Consider the following 22,642-nt stretch of genomic DNA (forward strand, 5'->3'; position numbering starts at 1 on the left):
AATTAGAATAGTTAGGAAAATTAATATTATTGCTTTAGAATTTTGATCATTTTTGTATTTTTAAATAATATTATAATTTGACATTAAAAATACAGAACGTTATAATTTTTGAATAAGGTTATTTAAACAGAGAAAACTTTGTTTACAGAAGGAAATGCTCGCAAAACGTTTTTTAAAATGTAATATCCATCTTGCCACGAAACATTTTAGGTTCTTTTAAGCTCAACTTTAATATCTATCACAAATTATGGTACATATCTCTTAATCATTCATAAAATTATCTCTTTAGTTTATCTTATTACTTATAATGTGCAATTTATATTACTCCCAGATATCTTTTGTTCATTCGAATTATAATATTTACCAGCCGCCTTTGGCAATTATGTCTTTCGACAAGAATATGGGTTGTGTTTACTTGAACTTAAGTTTCTTCACCAGAACTTATTGTTCATATTTTCCCCCTTCAAGGAAATATTTTTAAGAATCAAATTGTGATATATCTCAAACTCGAATTATTTTAATAAGCTTGTATCTATTCTACTCATTATATATATATAAACTATCCTAATAATAAGTCTCATTACATTATAGTGAAAGTCTCATTACATTATAGTGAAATAAGTCTCATTACATTATAGTGAAAAAAATAATTTCGGGGATAATCAACCTTCTTACAATTATGATACTTAAATCCATACGTGTATTCTTCAAGTACAGATATTAATTAGAACTCTTCTTCTATAGCTTTCCTTAATATTAAAAATATTTATTTGATTAAATATTTGATGGAACAAAGAAAGCAGTTATGAATTTCAGTTCAACACTGAAATGTATTGTTAAGAATTACGCAAAAAAAATATTTTAAAATAATTGCCAAAATTCAGAAAAATTTGCACGACAGTTAAATCGATATTATTAAAAAGGTAATTTTTTTGAATAATAGTTGATATTAAAATTGTTTTATACAAAAATATCTCGAGAGTTATCGCCGAAATATACAGATACCAAATTATAGAATATATATATATAGCTGTCGGACTGTCCTGTAGATTGCCAACATACATAGATATACACATATTCAACATTATTATACGTAGGAATTTACCAAATAGAATTTTTTTAATCTTTCAACTAAATTTCAATTTTTAAGGACCTAACTAATAAAATATGTCATATGCATAAACATTATATTCACTAAAGATAGAATGGATATATAAAAAAATTATATACAAATACAAATTCTAAATTAATCTCCAATTATAAAATACAAATTCTTATACGGATAAAAAAACGAAATGTTCGTTCTTTGTTAGTTAGTTTGGTTTCGTTTAGTTTCTTTCTCAGTTATTTTGTAAGATTAAATAATTACAAGGTAAATCTTAGTTAAAATAACTATAAACTTATCTAAGTTAGCTTTGTATATTTGAATGGCTTAAAATGCCTACTATTTTAGAATTCGAAGAAAATTTTGCGCATGTTTAAAAAAATTTTTACTTTTTTTGTATTTTGACATAAATGGAGAATAATTTTCATGAAAGAAATTTGTGAATGTAAAATTCTAAATCTTTCTGATGAAAAAAAAAATCGCATTTGAATTTTGCCATGTATTTTACTATATTTATAAAAAAAGAATTATTATTTATTGACTGAAATAGATTACGTGACTTTCCTTCATTCAAAAAAACGAATAAATTTTACTACGCTATTTCATTTAAATTCAATAAGAGCTTGTGAAGTTCAAGAAAGAGATTTCAGTCTTATGACAGAACTACTCAGAATTTTATAAACAGTTCGCAATAAGCTACATACTTAGAAAATAATTTGAATTCAGCCCAATTAGTGAATTTCCGACATCATGTCATAAAGCATTGATAATTTATCTTCATACAATTTATAATAATTTATCAGACTATATGCCTAAAAATTATTTGCAATCCCTACAATTAATAAATTGCTCCGACAGCAAATCATAATTCATGAATCTCTGATATCATAAGACAAGAATATCTTATCATAAAATCTCATGCAAAACTGAATTATCAATTATAAATCATTCCAAATTTCCATTGTATTCAGTAATTAGAAATATATTCAAATATGGAAATTCATAATATATGAATTGGAGAACAATCATTAAATGGCGCTTTTATTTTTGATCTACATAGAGACGTTTCAGTTTCGAAACCATTCATACAATATACGTCATGATCAAAATTTGTAGAATAGTTCTATATTTATATTAATATACTACGTTTCAGATCTGATCGTTTTGTTCAAGAGAGTAAAAACATTAGAAAAAAATGTATTTCTTTTTTACTTTTTTCTGAGGAAAGAATATCTATATTTAGATACCTTGAATCAAAACATATCAAGTGTCTTGCGTCGTACAAAACGAACTTGATAGTCTATGGTCACGTGAGAATTAAAATTAGATACGCTAATTTTGAACTGTGCGTTTAGAAGAAGAAGGTCTCTTAGAAATGATGAATCAGAAATTATGTTTGAGTCGCTACATCAACATAAGAATATATGTTTTTAAGATATCGCGAAGACTTGAAAATTTGTAGCTGAGAATACGAAAGTTGTATAATCACGTAATAGCAATAATTAAGATCATATTGTTAGCAAAGAGTTTGTATTAATTCATCACTACCTAATAATTAATTTCTAAACCATTAGAAACAGATGTATAATTACAGTTACAAAATACTCTAAAAAGGGGTAAAAAATTATTTTTTATGCTGTTTGATTTAATAATTTTACTTTTGAAAAATCACAAGGTCTAAACATTTACTCAATACTCTAGTACTATTAGTCATGTTTCAATATTCACGTCACTTTAACATTTTAAACAGAAACATTTTTACTGTTCTTTGATTACAGCTAAGTTTGTCAAGAAACATTGAATATCCTTATTTTAGATAATTTTGGACAATTCAAAGAATGCTTTCAGGAATATACAACGGTCAATGGTGAAAAGTCCTCGAAGCATCCGTTGATTAATTTAAAATAATAAAATTCAAAGCTTCATTGTTCGTCATTTTTTAATTGCAGAAGAATGACATTTCTTTTGGTTAAAATGTAAAGGCAAAAAACTATTTTTTTTTTCGAAATATATTAAAAAGGCGATTTTGAATATTACTAATAAGAAATTAAAATTGTTTTCATTTGTACTTTATTGATTCAAAAGTATATATTTCATTACGTTATTGAATGTATTTTTCCGACTAGAAAAAACATATCTACCTCTAACGATTAAAAAAATTAGCTGTTGCCATATACTTAAAGTGTATATTCTGCAAATTATAATATATTTACTTTGATCCTTTAAATGTTGTCCATAAATTAAAACATCTATACTGTTTATTAGCGTCTAATTTCTAAAATATACAATTAAATCCTTACTTTCATATTTTGCTGAATATAAAATAATTAGCGACTGCAAATTATTTATTTTATATTTTGAAAATAGAAAATATACTCTAATTTGATTATATATTTTAGATAGCATATATCTAATTCATTCGTTAAAATTATAAAAAAAGGAGAAAATATGAAAAAAAAATTTTTTTTCCTTTTTTGTAGGCCTTTGAGGAAAACTAAGAGCTGTATCAGTACTTCCTTTATTCCTATTTAATATTTCTCTATTTTATAATGTTAAACATAAAATGCTTGTTTCTATTTCTCTGGATGTCACAAGAAGTGGTTTGTAAGGGCGAACAGTAGCAATATCAAATTTAAGCATGCTATTCCGGGTTCCAAATCCAAGAGTAATGATGCTATTTTCAAAATTTCACCAATCAATCATTTCTTATTAATTTCATTTAAGTTTTCAAATATGATCAAATTTTGTCATTTTTGCGTAGTGTTCTCCCAATAATTTCTCAACAATTATTCACATAGTATTTTTAAGAATCTGTAATTATTTTTTCAGTGATACAATTTTCTTAACAATCAGTTTTTTTTCCAGAATTTTTTTTAAATCGAAACATTATTTGTAGAATTGCCGTCAATTGTTGAAATTAAATTCAAAAACTTTATTGTTTCATCAAGACTTTTATTAATATGTTTTTTTTCATGTTATTGGAACTAAAAATAATTAAAAATATTGCTTTCTTTAAACATTAAATCCAATGGAGAATTTATGCTTCCTCTTATAATTCACAACGTGCACGCCTTTTAATATACAAATAGCTATTTAATTTACATTACTTAAGTTAATTACTTTTCATTAATTAATTTTGCAATGATCCTGGTCAGTGTAAATAGTTACTAAGTCCTATTCCTACTGAAGAGAGAACCTAGGGAGAAAATAAAAGAACACTATGTAGGTTTTTTCAAATCAGGCTCATGAAAACAAAAAGAAGCATATGGACATTCGGATCATTGCGATAGAAAACAATTTCATTTTAACAATTATTCATTCGATCTTCATTCATTACTATGTTTTTAACGTAATCATTTTTCTCTCTATTTGCTTATTTTCTTAAAAATAGATCGAAGAATACTTATCATCTTAGCTTCATATGTGCTTCTAAAACCTCCAAAAAATACTTTTACTGCACAAAAATTTCCAAACATTTTTTATATCATTATTTGGCAGCATACTGAAATCATAGATGGAAAATATTTTTTGTTTGGTTCCGTTTTTTTTTTCCTTTCATATTTGATATTCAAAAAAAAAGGCAGAATGATTTTGTAAAAAATCATCCGTTAACTGTATATTATAAAAATATATAATCCTTTTAATGTTTGGAAGGCAATCGATAATTGATATCTTTTCTATTCTTAATTTTAATGACCCTGTCCCTAGTCTAGATTCATTTATTCCCCATGTCATCTATTTTAAGCATGCCTTATCATTTCTTTTTTTACATCTGAGGTCACATTTCCGGAAAGACAAACCTTGAATTAATCTGGGAGCTAATAGAGGATAATGTAATCAAAAATTCATATTAACGATGATGCAGCATTCAAGATGGTAGAAAGATTATGTATTGGAAATAGGATTTTGTTTACTGGTTTCTTGAGGCAAAGGAATACATTTCTTCGCCTTCAAGAGATTATAGCAATAGTACGTTTGTATATAGCCCTTATATATTGGTAAGGTCCCAATTTTTTTTATAAAGATGAAAGACAGATGACAATTATTGAGATTCCCAACGTATAAAAGCTCAAATTTCTTCATATTTCAAAGAAGTGTTAATTGTATAAATGATACTAATTCGGTGCTACATCTCTAATAATAATAAAAACGATAGGCTGTCTGTTATATTCTACAGGACAGACTACTTGACCTAGAGCTACCAAATAGTAAACATATTTCAAAGGATTTAAAATGCATGTATTGCGAACATTATTATTTTCTTTTATTTTGATGCATTAAAATTAAGAGCAAATTTTGCTTTTTATCCCGATATCGCATTATTGCATATAATTGATTCTACTAATTCTTGAATGATGTAGAATTTTTCACTAAATTCTACATCATTCGAGTCATTCTTTTATTCAGCAGTTTATATAAATTTTAATAAACTTTCAAAACACTTTAAACATGTTTTGCAACACTATTCTGGATCGTTCCTCGGAAATTAGCATCATTTTTAAAAGTTTCTTCAAAATTTTACCCATGAATCTATTTATAGCATTATCAAAAATAAAAATGAGTTTGTACGTCATCTATAATTTTTTTAAAAGGGGATGTTATTTTTATTTGTTATGTTATTTTGATTCAAAATTAATACTTATTCTTAAATTGATGAAAATATTTTAAACCACTTGATTTTACGATTAAGAATAATTCTGTGTTTCCTCTTTTAAATATCTTGTATTTCTTTGTGTTTATAACATTTTTTTTAATTTAATTTCGCATTTCAAAATCGTCTATATATCAGCTGCAAAAAGGAACATAATAAATTATATATTCTTAGTCGTTTTTAAATAGTAGAAAATAGAAGACTCGACTTTAACAAAGTAATTATTTCCTTGTTCTCGATTCTCTTTTCCGAATGCCATATTTTTCAAAAGTCTGTAATTACTTTTATGATGTTCATTTTTAAGCGCTAATCTTTCCTGTCATATACATTAGTGTGTTGAAATGCGTTGTCATTCTATCTGAAATTTTGCTTTCTAACTATAGCGCATGAAATTTTACATAGAATCGGTGAACAAATCCCCTTTTAATAAAGTATAAAAGTTCTTTGATGATATGCTGAAAAAGTGTACCTACTTTCATTATTTCCTTGTATAAGAAGTATAGAGAAAGTATTGCAATCGTCAAAAAATTAGAAACCGAGATTTTTTTTTTAATGAATGCATCACAAATCATCCTGCACACCATTGAAATATTTGAATTTTGATCACTTCTACTTTCACATTAAAACTGAAACTATCAGCCATATTGCAGAATCGTAAATGAGAAGATTCTTGTTCATGTCATACCAGTGAAAGATGCTATGACGGTTTAACTCTGGTGTCTATTGAATATATTACTAGATGAAATGACGGTGTATCAAAAAATGACATTCAGTTACATGTTAGAAGATATGAGTGAGCTTCCTACTAGGCAGCTGCCAAGATGAAGGGAAGGGAGTTTTCTCCCCAAAACTTTCTCACATATACTCTAATAAAGATGTTATTCCAGAGAATGCTTTGGAGTACAATAGTTACGAACTATTAACTTATGACGTGAATTTAACATTTTTACTGGATCTATCATGCCATACTTGGCGAGTTATTAGCATTTTTACTGGATCTATCATGCCATACTTACTTGGCGAGTTATTAGCATTTTTACTGGATCTATCATGCCATACTTGGCGAGTTATTAGCATTTTTACTGGATCTATCATGCCATACTTACTTGGCGAGTTATTAGCATTTTTACTGGATCTATCATGCCATACTTGGCGTTTAAACTTTGGCATGAGGTAAATGGTATCCGAAAATCGACGTTGTGCTTTACATGCGTTTTTCTTAACTGATTGAAACGAAAGATTTTACACAAAACTACACGTATAATCGCAAAATCATGTACCAAATTTGATATATTTAAGTCTTTGCGACTTTGAGTTATCGCGTTTATATATTTCTAAAAGTACTGACCAACAGACCGTCAATCTCTTGGCAAATTTGATAGGTGTCCAGACTTCAGATGTTAATTCTGTCTATCGAATTTTATTTATCTAGCTCTCTTCGTTTTGCAGCCATCGGGCTAAATTATATTCGAACAGTCAGACAGCCAGACTTTTCTTGAGCGGATTTTACCCAAAATTTGATAAAAATCTACAAATTTGGTGTAAAGACCGTATACCAAGTTTCATCCGTCTAGATCAAAGCGTTTTTGAGTTATCTTTGTCACAGACAGATGGAGAATTTTAAAAATGTGTTTTTGGAAGTCTGATATGTAGAGATTCCTCAAAATCTCGAGTTCGAGTTTTTTCACGATTGCTATACTTTCTCTGTACTACACATAGAAGAAAGTAAAAAATGTTATTAGCTTAAAAACTATATAAAATAATAAAAATTATAAATTCAGTGAATTATAAAATATGGACGATATTAACATCTTGGCAAATATAATTGATCATTTTCTTAAAGTTTTCATTACGTTTAATTAATTATTTCAATATTTATAAACAAAGAGTATTTAATTATGTAATACTGTTTTAAAAAATGCTGCACAGTCATAATACATAAAAACATATATATCCTGAAAAAGTTAGTAAATTAAAAACTTGACCTATATAAATGATTAACGTGACGTAAAAATGTGATGAAATGGAAAACTAATTTAGTTCAATATATGAGGGACTTCAAAATATTCTCTGCATAGGGTCACAAAGTTCCTAAACATGTCTTTGGACATATATAATTATGCTTTTTGTTCTTCAATTATGAGGATACACGGTTGAATGAACACAAGAACAAAGCTCCGAAGTTGGCTTGAATTAAATGTATGTCGCAATTATAAGTACTTTTAGGAGAAAATCCAAGAAACCAAAAAACGTGATTGAAACAATGCAAACAAAATTGATTGAAATGAAACAATCAGCTTTCCCAGTTAGCGAGTTGGTTACTGAAGTTAACTGGTACAAAAAAAAAACTTTCAAAAATGCATAGAGATATTAGAATAGTTTATTATTTGTTATTTACAAAATCTCCTTTAACCGCAGGGAAAAGACTGTCAAATTTTAAACAAAAATTATAACACATTTTTAGCTATTCTAAATATCACTTTATCCTCAGGAAAAATTTAACGCCCTCCCACTGGTGTTGTGTGGAAATTTGGAGAGGGGTTCCAGCTCAGGTGTCGTCTTGTCATCTGACCGCAGTTCAACATGACGAGGTCCGTCCCAAAATAGCCCTAGTGTTGCTTTAAAACAGGATGTTAATATAACTAAACTAAACTCAGGAAAAAGTTTTAACATTTTATCCCCAAAAGATGAATTAAGAATTCTTTGCTATATATTAAGCTTTAAAGTACGGTTCTTAACAAAGGACTCTGCATTTCAATGTGTGTATTTTTTCACAAACATATCCATTTAGCATTTCGTAACAAAGTCATATGGCCCAAACAAAATGATCCCATCACTTTAAAAATCCCTGCGTCATTTGAACTAACAAGCATTCGGAAGCAGATTGATAAAGAAATGAGTGATATTACTCATTCTTTTGTAATGTTTATTAAATAGGAAAGACAGTACCTCCCGATGTGAAGGTATGGAAGACACATAAATTCAATGTCGCATCTGTGTTCCAGGTCTTATTGACGTAAAGCACTGCACACAGCAGGATGCACCTACATGTAGTATCTGAGCATAAAATTCAGGGGCATCTAAAACAGAATGAGTAGCCTCAGAATTGATATTTTATGTTAATATTTTCTTCTAAAATATGCTTTGCCGTAACAGTTCCGTAAGTATGCTTTTTTGAAGCAATTGCTCAGATAAATTTTATTTCGATTCTTTAAATTCAAAAAAAAAAAACAGATTAGCAAAACAGTCTCCGTAAATACTAATGGAAATGCTATCGAAACTGACGAGATTTCCATTCAAATTCTATATACCACCAATAAAGAATGAATTCTAATTTTTGTGTGAAAAAATTATTTGGAAATGTGTTTCATTTGATGATGAATAAGGCAAGTTTTTAAAACTTTTTTAGGTGTTCCTAAACTTTCGGCAGTTGCAATGCCTAAGTAAATATTACAAAATATCATATAAATTTTTTAAATTAAATTTTCAATCCCCCCTTTTTTTGTCTGTGAATTTCTGTTAAAATGTTTTTTTAATAATTTAAGAATGCGGCTCAAGGAATTAAGTTCAGATTTTTATAAAATTATTTTAATAAATCATTTAAATAAATGACTGATTATTATTGTAAATAGGCGTAGATCTTTTTAATATATATCAGCTGTTCTTCGACGTCTTCGCAGTTTTTAAAACATTTTATACGTCAATTACATTTGAAAAAATATGTAAATTTGTCTCTCTACGTTCACTTTTATCAAATTTTGAAGCCATGTTTAGAGATAACTTCATATTAAGCAATTGTTTTCTATTACATTAAAAAGAATCAAGCTCATAAATTTCTCTTAAACAGCTAGTAGTTACGTAATCTATTTACCACGGTTTAATCAAAATTGTTCTTAATTATTTAATTTATGGAAATTTTGAAACATGATGTTAAATTAATGATGCAAAATCGGGGTATGATTCATGAGAACTAAATACTTTGTTTCCTAAATTTGAAATAAAGTTAAAATTATAAAATTTATTTCACTTATAAAGATTCATATTTAAGTTTTGTTGATATCTTCATTTTTCTAGAATTCTACAAAAAAAAAATTCTTTAAGCAATAAATTTAAATTGCGTGAATTTAATATTTGAATCGGTTATTTATGATTTATCTCTCACTCTAAAGTATTATGAGCTGTGAAAAGCATTATTTTTATCAACATTTTTGGTAGACTAATTGTATGTGGAATAGCTATATAGAAGTTTTCTATATAGAAATATTGCTTTAATCCATACATAGCTCATCAAGATTTCTATTTGGGATAAATTATTGACGCAAAGTATTTCTTCGTTTGAATTAATTCAGACCATCACAGAGAAAAAAAAATCATTGATTTAGAAATGGGTGATAATCGCAGTCAATAAAATTTTAAATATTATTTACCACCTTTCGTTATCTTTATAAAATTAAAAAAATGCAATAAAAATTCAAATATTTTTTAATTCTACACCATTATATTTTATCCTTAGAGAAATTCAATCTATGTTAAGAATACATATTTTGATTTTATGGGTTTAGTCAAAATTTAGATTGTATTTAATCAAGCTTTATAACACACTAAATAAATGATCACTTTAAGCCCGGAAAAGATTTTTGAACATATTTTAATGTTTCTAGCTATCATAAAACTAGTTGCGTGAAAATTTACTTCACAGCGCTTATTGTTTTATTACAGTTTTGTTTTAAAAATATTCTAAAACTTCTTATATATCTAAAACTGTACTTATTTCTTCTTTCTGGCAGTGCTTTTACATCATTTTACATTTACATTATTTCATACTGTAATAATGACTTTCAAAACTTATACAAGCCTATTATATCTAATATTCATATCAGTTCAAACTATCTTTCTGACGTACGAAGAGTGATAATATCTGATTTTGCAGCCATTTAATTTCCTGACTCTTGAGTTTTGAAAACGGTTGCTAAAGATTTTTAAAGCTATATCATTATTTCCACTGGATGTGTATTTATTTATAAGAGAATTCTATACCTAAATAAAGAGTAAAATTTCATAAAATAAAAGAAACATGATTTATTTTATTTTCTAGTTCAATTGTAAATCAGCGATGACTTTACAAAAATCTTTTTTAAAATGACTTTATGAAAGAAGCACGATGTCTTAAAATAAAAAAAAAATAAAAAATCCATATAGATACATCTATGGAAAAAAAATCTTCTTCTAAGATTTCTTTCTTCTTTTAATAAATCATTTATATTAAAAGTTAAAGGATGACACTTATATGAAATTAAAATTACTTTAAATCGCTTATGTTCTTTATGGATTCTCCTTATTTTTAGTAATCAAAAAGTATTCATCCTATAAATGAGATCTCAGGGTTAAAAACCGTTTGAAATTACAAATTAGGTATAACCCCAGCTCTCGTGCATAAACTGAATTATTAAGTACAGAAACATTAAACTATCAAGTTTCGAAAAACGAACTTAAAGCTGATACCCAAACTAAAAAAACAATGGAAACAAATTGTTCCGGCAGATTGCAAACTGACTACTGCTACACAGTTGAGAATCAACTCCAAAATGCATATTTTGCGATATGAATGTTTTCACAAAGAATTTCATAAATGTTACATTTTTCAAATCGGATTTTTTTCATTTTCTGAATGACGTGTTTTGCATTGTACTGAATTTGGTTCAACTTTGCATCGCAAATCTGTTATTCAAGTTAACTTCATAAAAGGTCATTTTTACGAACTTTTGATTTAAGTTCGTAAAAATGATAGTTGGCTCCGTATTGCGTAACTGTGTCCAATTAGCAAAGCAATCTAAACCGAAACATCTTTCCCCGGAGACACACGAAAGTGCCGCAGTCTGTTGCCATGCCTAATTAATTTTTCTCTCACTTTTGATTTCTGTGAAATCGATGGGATTCATCGTGCTGTGTTCTTTCCCGATTTCCGCCGGGAGCGGATGAAGGATTTGAAGGTTATCGATATCCGGCTTGCCTGGCTCTGCTGCAAAAAAACCATAACAAGGGATCCCGGCACAATGTAAATAGAAGTTGCCTAAAAAGTTATCTTTCGGTTCAAGAAACTTTCCGAGCCTTGACACATTTATGGGAATTTATTGGGAATCATGACATTCTTGCAAGACAGCCAAACAGAAGTAAATCTCTCCGTCTACTGCACGCTCAGATCACGAAAGGGAGCATTTAAGGTAATTAATTAATTTTTTATAGCAGAGAAATTTTAAAATTCAATTTATATATAAGCAGAATGTGGCATTTATAAAATATACAATGGTTCTTAATTTAGTTGCTGAAAAATGAATATTTATTATTGAAAACTGAAATGTGCAAGCTAATGAAATGCAGCATATAATGTAGATGCATTTATAACGTCTTTGATATTCTTTTTTTTTGCTGTTGTTTTTATTTGGAAATTTTATATCATAGCATTGATTATTTAATTGAATTCTTTTAAATTTAAGTATTCTGAAAATTTAGAGCATTTGAAAAAATTAATAAAACGTACAATGTGATAAGATAATTAAATTCTTTGTTACTGGTTTCTTAAAAGATGATTTTTTTCCTAATATGTACCTTACATTCATTTTTCATTTAGTAGAACTGAAATAAATAGAATTTGCACAAATTCAACAGATGAATATCGCTTATGAAATTATATGAAAGTGACAAAAATATTAAGGTTAAAGTTTAAAGTATGTAATATCTTTCTCAGAAAGAAAATTTTTATTAATGAGAAATATCATTAAAGACACGTTTATGTTCATTTCCTTATATCTATTAACAGTCTTCCACATTTCAAATAATTAATAGAATAAAAGTTTTCATAAATATTTCTGAATGAGTTATTCAAAAAGTCCTCGACTTAATCCAGTTGTATAATTTTAGCGTTTTATTAGAAAAATCTTCATAAATTTAACGGATTAGAAAATGATTTAATTTATTTTTATAAACTAATTGTGCGCGCTCTCATAAAAATTCAATTGTAACGAATAGATTCTAGATAATACACTATTTTGAATCTTCAGTTATATCCAATGCATCAACATTAATATTAATATAAAGTTATAAAAAATTCAAATAATATTAAATTTTAAGTATTCTTTATTTAATGCGCCATTTATGATAATTGTAAATTCCAAATTAAAAATTTGATTTCTAATTTCTTATTTGCGTTGAATTTTATTTACAAAAAAAAACTTTTCTATTGTTAAATATGGATATTTGGGCCAACTCTGAGAAGTAATTTATGAGATGTTCTATCTTTAATTGACTCACTTATTTACAACAGTTTTTTTTTCTTACAATGAAGAAAATTTTTGAACCTTTAATTGAAAAGTAATGCTTAATGCTTCTAAATAGCTAGAGTATATAAATCTTGAAATTTAAGGACGCAAAGATCACATTTTTATTTGAAAAATTATCGAACAATAAGTGAAAATTGAATTGCATCTATGTTGTGGACATTTGAGAAGAAATAAATATTGATAACGCATGCTACTATTGCAGTATATACATATAGCGCACTTCTGAGCAGTTTTGAATATTTTTGTAAAAATTAGAAATTATGAAATGACATAATTGAAATTTTTGTAAAGTTGTGTTCCAGGAGCGAAAAAATTTATAAGGGTTTCTTTTTACAAAATCTTACGATCTGGTTTCATAAAGTAATGCAAATTACAGAAATATTGCTTGAATTTTGAAAGAACTCATTTTTTATTTGCATCATGAAATAATTAAATGTTAAGTAAAAATTACTGATATTAACTAGTTACACTCTGTAATATATCGAAAACAAAGACAGAAATTTTATTTTAACATTAGATTTAATTTTCAAATTCTAAAAATATATTAACTGTTTGTTTAAAATGGCAAATTTTTATATGCATTTGAATCAACTGAATTCGGAAGGTTTGAATTCTGAATCGCAACAAACTATTGCGTCAAAAAAATTGAGCTTGCGAATGATTTGCAGAACTAATATCAATGATTCCATGTTCCAACTGCATCATATCTATTCATCATATCGTGTCAGAATGCTTATATTGTATTTGCATGATTTCTAAGCGACCTCAGTTTTATCACCATATCTTCTTAGTAAAACTTCTAATATTCAGATTTTACTTTTTTAAAAGCCATACCATTTCATTATTTCACCAAAATTGTGTTTAGATTACACTATACTCTACATTTTTATATATGTTGTTCTTTAATTTCTATTGTCCTTTTTACCTTGAAACAACCTTAAATTCTCATCGTTCTCTGTTGTTAGTTATTATAACCAACTAAATAACTCTTACGTCATAATTCCCAAAACCAAGACAAACCATGCATAACGAAAATTGCATTTACTGGCATCATTTTTCTATTTCATCATGCATCTTTGATTCAATGAGCAATAATGATTAGTTTTTCAGTAAAAAACAGTGTTCGGATACCGATTATACAAAGAAAGTTTGCCTATGTTATTATCATTTTCAAAAGTATGTTTAAAGCTTTTTTTTTTTACAGAATTTGATGCGATCCGTCATAACTCCATATAAATATTAATTAAAACTATTTTCATTCCTCTTTATGCTTTTATAATATCCTTATCCTTCAAATATTCCGAAAGCCCTAAATCTTTGTAGTCAAGCAGGTCTTAAAAATTAAATTCGTCAAACGTGACTCGATAAAACAAATTTGACGTCAAAAGCATTGTTTTTTCAACTTTATGTTATGAATAGTAGCAGGAAAATATCAATCCAGCATCTCATTTTATTGTTTCATATTCTTTTGCTTCGTTTAAAAACATTAAACAAACTTTAAATACATTTGTTCAGAAGATAAATTTCTAGTTTATTTCCTTATATAAATATAGCTTTTCTATATTTTTCAGCAAACTGAAATGGATGTTTTTAACAACAACTGATGAATACATTTCTTTCTTCTCTGAAATTCATTTGACCAATAAAAATCAGTAGTTTCATTCATATTTTAATTCTTAACTTCTGTTTTCCCAATTTTTATTTTACAAGTTTCATAATAAATGAGGAGTAGTTTAGGAGATCGTTCGATGGTGATAAAATGTGAATTTTTAGATGAAAATAAAGGAAAAGTGATTGTACCATCAAATAATTACAAGTTACTTTTTAAAAAATGGTGTCTTATTTCCTTTGTCCGCTTTATTTTAAATTATTATTTAAAGCTCCAGATCTTATATTTAAATTTGTTTTTATTTCGCTTTTGAAGAATCTAATAATGTGTTGAATAATATTTAATCATGAACTTCTTTCGCATTTATGTCTTTAAAAAAATTCTTTGTTCGTTTGGGGAAAAAATGAATTCCTATTCTTTTTACTTTCTCGTATACGTAAGCGTAGAGAAAATATAGTAATCGTCAAAAATTTCAAACTGGAGATTATCACAAATCTCCATATTTTAGACCTACCTGAGTTCGAAAAACACGATTTCGGAAAATACGACATTATCTGTGACAAAGATAATTTAAAAACTCTTTGTGCTAGACAGTCTCTACGGTTGAAATTTGATATACGGTCTTTATACCAAATTTGTAGATTTCTATTAAATTTTAAGCAAAATTTACTCAGAGCTAATCTGTCTGTCAGGCTATTCAAATATAATTTAATACAATAACTACAAAGCGAAGATAGCTAGTTAGATAAGATTGGGTACACAAATTTAACATCTATTGCGTAAACACCTGTCAAATTTTAAGCCAAATCCAATTACGGATTGATTGTCTGTCAGTCTGTACTTTCAGAAAGATGTAAACGTGATAATTCAAAAACTCAATGACTTAAATATATCAAATTTGGTATGGAAATTTGTGACTACAAATGTAGTTTTGTGTCAAATTTTTGTTTCAGTCGGTTAAGAAAAATTTGTTTAGAAAACAAATTCGATTTTTGGATACTATTAACGCATCCAGGGATTAATCGCCAAGAATGATTCAATAATACTTCAATAACGATTCAATTCTTTGTTCTATACTGTATTTCAAAATTGTATATACACTTTGCATAATGATGAAAATATTATATATTTGATAGCGCATATTGATTTCTCATTATACATATTTATATATGTAATATATTATAGGCAATCGGATATTTCGTAAGTTTAATTTATATAATGCGATTATGTCCAAAATGAAGGTCACAAACTTATTTTTCAAAATAATTCTAATTTGCTGCCAGTAAAAATGCGGCATAATGTTGGGCAGTCGTACACCACTGCAAGTCTTCTATGCGGGTACTGCCAGCGCACATTGCTGGCATAAGTCCTTGAAGCCTATGTGAGATTGTTCCTTGGTGCTGTTGGCCTGAATTTCATTTTTATACACGATAATTCGCGGCCACACAGAGTTCAGATTGTTGATGATTTTCTTGAAAAAGAGGAATTTACCGTATGGATTGGCCCTCGAAGTCACCGGATCTTAATTGAACATGTATGAGATGGTCTAGGAAGACCCATTGTACAGCGTAACCTCTTCCCAAGACTCACCAGGAGTTAAAAGCCATGCTTTTGGAAGAATGGATTTCGTTGCCAGAAACATCTCTTTGAACCTTCATAATCAATATGAGAACTCATTGGTATTATAATATAACGGTGCAATGGCTAGTATAACATTGCACGGTGGTCACACTCCATATTAGACAGACTTTCCCCTATTTAAATGCTTGATCTCTTATTCGTGATTTAACACTTTTCTAATATATCTCTTTTCCAAATTTCGTAGCAGCACAATTAATAGTTTATCAGTTTTCATAGATTTTATGTTTGTGACCTCAATTTTGGACGTGAGTATATTTTTATAGCAATTATAGCTTCTTTTTTTACATTAAAACTATATTTTCATAAAAAGTAATTTAATACACCGTTACAATTGTACTAATAGGTAATTGGTAATTTTCATTTGACTATTGAATAAGATTTTAAATTCTTTTACCCATAATGAGGCGTTTGACATGTGCATTGATTTACTGAATTTTTAGTGTTTGCGATTAAGCAAAAATATTTAAAAAATGGGAAAATCACTTTGAAACGTCAATATCTCAAGTGCCCTTTATTTATTATGGAAATGGAAATAACAATAAATGTCCAAAATAGGATAATATAACAATTAGGAAATGAAATTCGTAAGTCAATGGGTTAGCTTTTTTTTTGTATGTCATATCTTCTGAGTGATTTGTCACTGTATGGATTGTTTGGATCTTTCTGTGTTATAATATATATTTATTTGTACTGTTTATCTTACAACAGGAAAGTGTTAAGCAAAGCATTCATAAGATTTTTTTTTAAGAAAAAAATTGGAATTCTTGCAGGAATGAAAACATCTTATTATTTTGCTTGAATAAAATTGGAAGAATAAATTGTTAGGACGCATAAGAAATAAATTCTTCGACTGTTGGGGATCCGATTACTTTCTTTTTTATGGAGACACTTGAAATATAATGTTTAATTCAAAATAATAATAACTCCTCAAAACTCATTTCTATAAAAGTGTCAAAATAAAAAGACGCAAATATCAATTGAAATGTTCAATAGAATATCGGTCTGCTTTATCCGCTGCGTCTGTAGAATACAAGTCAATAATAATACTTACGTGAGATAACTAGCAAAATTTTACATTTGAGATATGAAAAACTTGATATATATAATTAATCTTTCATGAAATAGATTTTATAAAAAAATAGAAATATTTAATATTTTATTTTTATGACATTTTTGAATTGTGAATCAGCAACCTTAGCTTGCGTTTCACCGAGGTTAGTTAAATAACAACAATGAATACAAATTATGACATAATTTTATTCAGAATATTAATGTATATATAGCTCAATTTGCTCCTGTTTACCACGGGATATAAATGCCAAAAAAATATTCAATAGAGCGTAGCATTCTTGTCTTAATTTAAACTATATATTTTCATACCAGCCAGATGATTGAGGAGTTCAAAGGAACCCTCCATCCCCACAATGGCAATTACAGCCCAACTCATCACCACTCATGAGCTACTTAGCTCCTGGAATGAAACAATGAATCTTGTTGGAGCGGCACTTAAATGTGTCATACATCGGGCGTTTGAAGACCACTGTCCTGCCACCCTCAGATTGCTTAAACACGTGTTTTATAATTAATAACTTCATATTCAAGACAGCAACCCACTTTGCGTATGGTGGGCGCATCCCAACCCAGGCACCGGGCAACTAGCCAGACCCAGAATAAAGGTTGATGACCTGGAACGAAGAATAAAAAGTGCTGAAAAAACTAAATGAAATAAATTCAACGAGGATCTGCACGCCATGTTTACACACAGGACATATGTACTAGGAAAAAACAGGCCCACTTCCGTTGATATTAGCACATCATTCTCCCAATTTGTTTGAGGTTTTTTTTTAATGTTCCCTTCTCGGTACTGTGCGGCTGCCGGAAGATAGACTCTTATTTGTTTAATCGCTTTTTTCCTTTTTAACGGTGGCAAATTTTTCACTCTATTTAAACTAAGATAAACATGCAGCAACAACGATTACATAACTGCAGTCATTTGATAACATGATCAAATAATTGTATTACAACTACAAATGAAGAACCCGAAGTATCTCTATGACCGTCTGAAACTTGTAAAATAATTTTTTAGTTAAAATATATCACATATTTTTATTAAAATTAATTGTTTATTTGACATAATACTTCCATTGCCAGACTGTATCATGAAAAAATAATTTGTAATTAATATTATGTATGTGTTCTAGCCAGAAATCAAGTTAATCCTTCGACATCGAGTTTATTTAATTGTCTATTTAGACGGGGGATTCTGTTTAAGACATAAAATGTTATAAGAATATTAAGAACATCTGATGTACTTGAACGTATTCGAGTTGAATTTATTATAATTAATTGCTCTCTTATTTAATCACAGATTTAAATTTTAAAAACCCTGTCATTCAATGTACAAAACAGTTTCATTATTGTCTACAAAGGAAATATAAATATTTCAGTAACAGCACATTCCAGATATTATGAATGCAAAAATATGACATGCATGTATTGAAAAAATTAACAGAGATCAAGAACTTCCCAATCACTGTACTGATTTAACCAATTTTTTTGTTTACGTATTTTCGAATACATCATAAAATAAAATTTTGACAGAGTCACACAACTTCTAGAAGTAGACACATTTCATCAATTTATTTGTAGGTACAGCTAACCAAGTTGAAGTTTAAAATATTTTGCTGAATGAATGATGAATAAAAATTATGCAAAGATTTGAAATTGAAACTAAATACAATCAATATTCCTGCCGAATAGGGTGGTTGCCAAAAGCAGTTGGTTAATTGTTTGAAAGGAACTTCAATTAAATAAGATATTCTAAAAGTACAAATTTCACAAACGATTAAACATTTTTATACCTCTGTGCAATACCTCTGGATTTATATTCAGTAGGATATAATGACTTTTAGTGAAATTTAAATGGGTCATAAAAAAATCAATTCTAAAATTCATCATTGCATAGAAATAAATATTAAATTTTCAGTAACACTTTGTTTGCTTTTTACTTTCTTACATGTAATATAGAGAAAATACAGTAATCATTAAAAATTCGAACCCAAAATTTTGACGAATCTCCACGTTTTAGACCCCTCCGAGTTCGAAAAAATTTGGATATGCCTGTAAGTTTATCTGATTTCTGTGACAAAGATAACTCAAAAACGTTTTGAGCTAGACGGTTGAAATTTAGTATGCGGTATTAACACCAAATTTGCAAATTTCTGTCAAATTTTGAGAAAATTCTGTTCAGAGGAAGTCCGTTTGTCCGGCTGTTCGAATATAAATTAGCACGATAATTACAAAACGAAGAGAGCTAGACAGATGAAATTCGGTACAGAAATTTATCTCCTATAGTGCAGACACCTGTCAAATTTTGAGCCAAATCCAACTATGGATTTACTGTCTTTCGGTCTGTATTTTCAGAAATAAACAAAAAACGCGATGACTTAAATATATCAAATTTGTTACGGTATTTGTGATTACAAATGCAGTTTTGTGTCAAATATTTGTTTCAATCTGTTGAGAAAAATGTGCTTAAAACAGAAATTCGATTCTTTGATACTGTTAACGCGATCAGGGATTAATCGCCAAATAACTACGCCAAATTAATTCTATAAAAATGCTAAATTGGCTAAAAGCTAATATTTCAAAGCTATTGTACATCAATGCCATGTAAGGCGTTCCCTGGTGTGACAAGTTTATTAGAGAGCATGCAAGAAAGTTCTGGGGAAACCACCCCTGCTGGCTTGCTTTAGAAAAAAAAATTAATGTGTACGGTTGTCATGTTTGCTGCAAGGTTAATTTGAAATTGTATTTTTCATGAGCATTAAACGGTTTAATATTATTGCCGAAACAATTAAATGTTAAATTTAATTAACTGTCAGGAAATTTCGATTTCAAAAATAAAAATATCTATTCATGTATTTCTCATTAAAACAATCTTTTCTTTCTTCAGATAAAATTTTCCTTTATAGTGCTGACAATCCTATTTATTCATTGTTTTCGTGCAAGTTGAAAAAATTTTCTCCAGTCACTCTTTCTCAATAGACAGCAATTTCTCTTTCCAAGTATGGTCTTACATAAGTGTGAAATGACAATTCTGTATTCTCAATTTTTCTGTTATTTATTAAAAAAATTATACGCAGCACCATATTAAAGTAACTGTGTCTAATGCAAATCTAATGTAAGAAAAACTTTTTTTTATAATTATATCATTAAAAATTTCAAAAACATCTTGAAAATTGTAAAGGAAGAGGCAATTTGTACCTCACTTGAAATTAAAAGTAATACAAAATAAGATCTAGTAAATTTCTATATAGATATTAAGAAGACCTTTTACTATATTAATTCGCATTTTCATAACATGTTTTAATAACATTGTCAATTTTATGAAACTTAATGCAAAAGGATTTAATGAGAAAGATAATACACCATTCTATTGAGAGCGGCGCCTTTGCATTATACACGTAATAAATTATATTTACTTTGCCGTGAATGCTTTGTCCTGCTTATTTTTACAAGCAAAATTTCGATTCTATCACAAAAAAGGACAGTCCATATAATCACTAGCAAACGTCAGTTGATAGGAGACAAAGGACCTATGTCTCCTATCGACTGGCATCTACAATCCTCAAAAGACCTATGTCTCCTAAAAATAATTTTCATGCTGTAAAAATACATGTGATTGAATAAATTAGCTTCTAATTTTGTTCTAAAATGCTATAAAACATAAGGAAGATTTTTATTACAGGTTTTGTTGCAATTAATTAAATAGTTATTTTTTTACTACTCACTTTACTTAGAGTATATAGTTATTCGTACTAGGAGAAAATGTATTCCTTCAATGCATTTATTTGTATGCTCGTTGGCGTTCCATCTATGATCAAATATATTTCTACTTTCTGGCATATGATTTTACACTATGTAGTCAGAAATAATTGATTTGAAATGTGATAACTGTAACCTTTGTTATGTTATGTCCTTTTTGCTTCAAAAGGCTGAAAAGTAACTGCAAATGAAGTACTCTCGCACTGCATTGGCATCCAGGTCAATCTGGATGACCATCTTCACGGCAGATGAAGTTCAGTTCTAAGGGTCATCTTAGGCCAACATACACTGTCTCCATTGTAGATATATCCCGTCATTGGAGAGAGTAACTTTTTCAGTGAGCCATTGCTAGGCTCACTGGAGAAACGAAAGCCCTCTTATCTGTTTACCAACCTCTCATCCATACAATCGTAGTGCCCTCCGATGGAGAATTTTGGAACATGAGAAAGATATCAGTGAAGGCTTCTGACTAATTAATTAAATAGTTCATTTTTATTAACAAAAGATAGGAAAATATTTACATTCCGAGTAACGCTGGGTGCACCGACTAATAATGAATTACATACGAAAGACATTTGAGAATCTAGTAAAAATTAGCTGCTCAATTAAAAGGGATTCATTAAAAGGAAATGAATTTATTCAATCTATGCAAGCTAAACTGTCTAGTATTTTGGAAAATTAAGTTTATCTCATATTAGTCTTTAATCTTAAAATACATAAATAAACTATGCATCTGGAGATTCTACATATATTTTGTGCAAAAGTATTTTTCTCTTTCCCTTTATCTTTTTTTAATGGAGCAGCATTTCACTAACTCCATTCATCAGTAGATTAGCAGACATCTTTACTATTAAGTACCAAATGCGCAAAACTGCTTGAAATTATTTCTATTTACATTTCTGCAACATTCCAACCTAACAAACAGGTTTTTCTATAAAGAAAATGCATTTCTAATCATTTTTTAATTTTAATTTCCCCCTAAACTTGAAAACGAATTTATACTGTTAACTTCAAACATAGAGAGCAAACTATTGTTTGCGTAGTGTTCAGAGTTTCTAAATCAGATAATGAAAGTGCAAGAGTTAGCTGATTTTGAAACTAAGAGTACAAATTGCGGCTTATCTGGATGTTTACAGAAGCATTAATAATAACTTAATAATAAAAGTGATACGTATCCGAAAAATTAAGATACTGAAAAATCCGATGCATTGAATTCAAACCAAGTACAACATTAAAGAAACTTGTGGGAGGGGGTGCCGAATGATCCTCATCACTTTATGCATGATTTTCCCAAGACATGTAAACATTTCTAAATGCAAATGATACATCATGGAAAAGGGTTATCAAATGTATTTTTTCCCTTTTTTTTTCTTATCACAAATAATTAAATATACATATGATCAGAGAAGTGAAAGACTTCGCTTTCTTTCTCTTATTAAATTAAAAAATCTGTAATTCAAGTGCAATGAATG

The 22,642-nt window shown here is 28.3% G+C and overlaps 1 protein-coding gene across 4 annotated transcripts in view; it reads left to right on the forward strand.

Annotated features, from left to right (window-relative positions):
* Positions 1 to 22,642, forward strand: part of LOC129965486 (BTB/POZ domain-containing protein 6-B-like) — a 113,788-nt gene that overhangs the window by 41,905 nt on the left and 49,241 nt on the right. The window contains exon 1 of one of the 4 annotated variants that reach the window (XM_056079405.1): positions 8,755 to 8,916. The exons of 2 other annotated variants lie outside the window; for them this stretch is intronic. In XM_056079405.1, the coding sequence (XP_055935380.1) occupies positions 8,896 to 8,916 (21 nt within the window). In that variant the 5' untranslated portion in view covers positions 8,755 to 8,895. Of the gene's footprint in view, positions 1 to 8,754; positions 8,917 to 11,784; positions 11,978 to 22,642 lie in introns of those variants that run through there. One more of the 4 variants, XM_056079403.1, reaches the window with a different exon arrangement.

This window comes from Argiope bruennichi, chromosome 4 (genome assembly GCF_947563725.1).
Source record: "Argiope bruennichi chromosome 4, qqArgBrue1.1, whole genome shotgun sequence".
NCBI classification, from domain to species: Eukaryota; Metazoa; Arthropoda; class Arachnida; order Araneae; family Araneidae; genus Argiope; species Argiope bruennichi.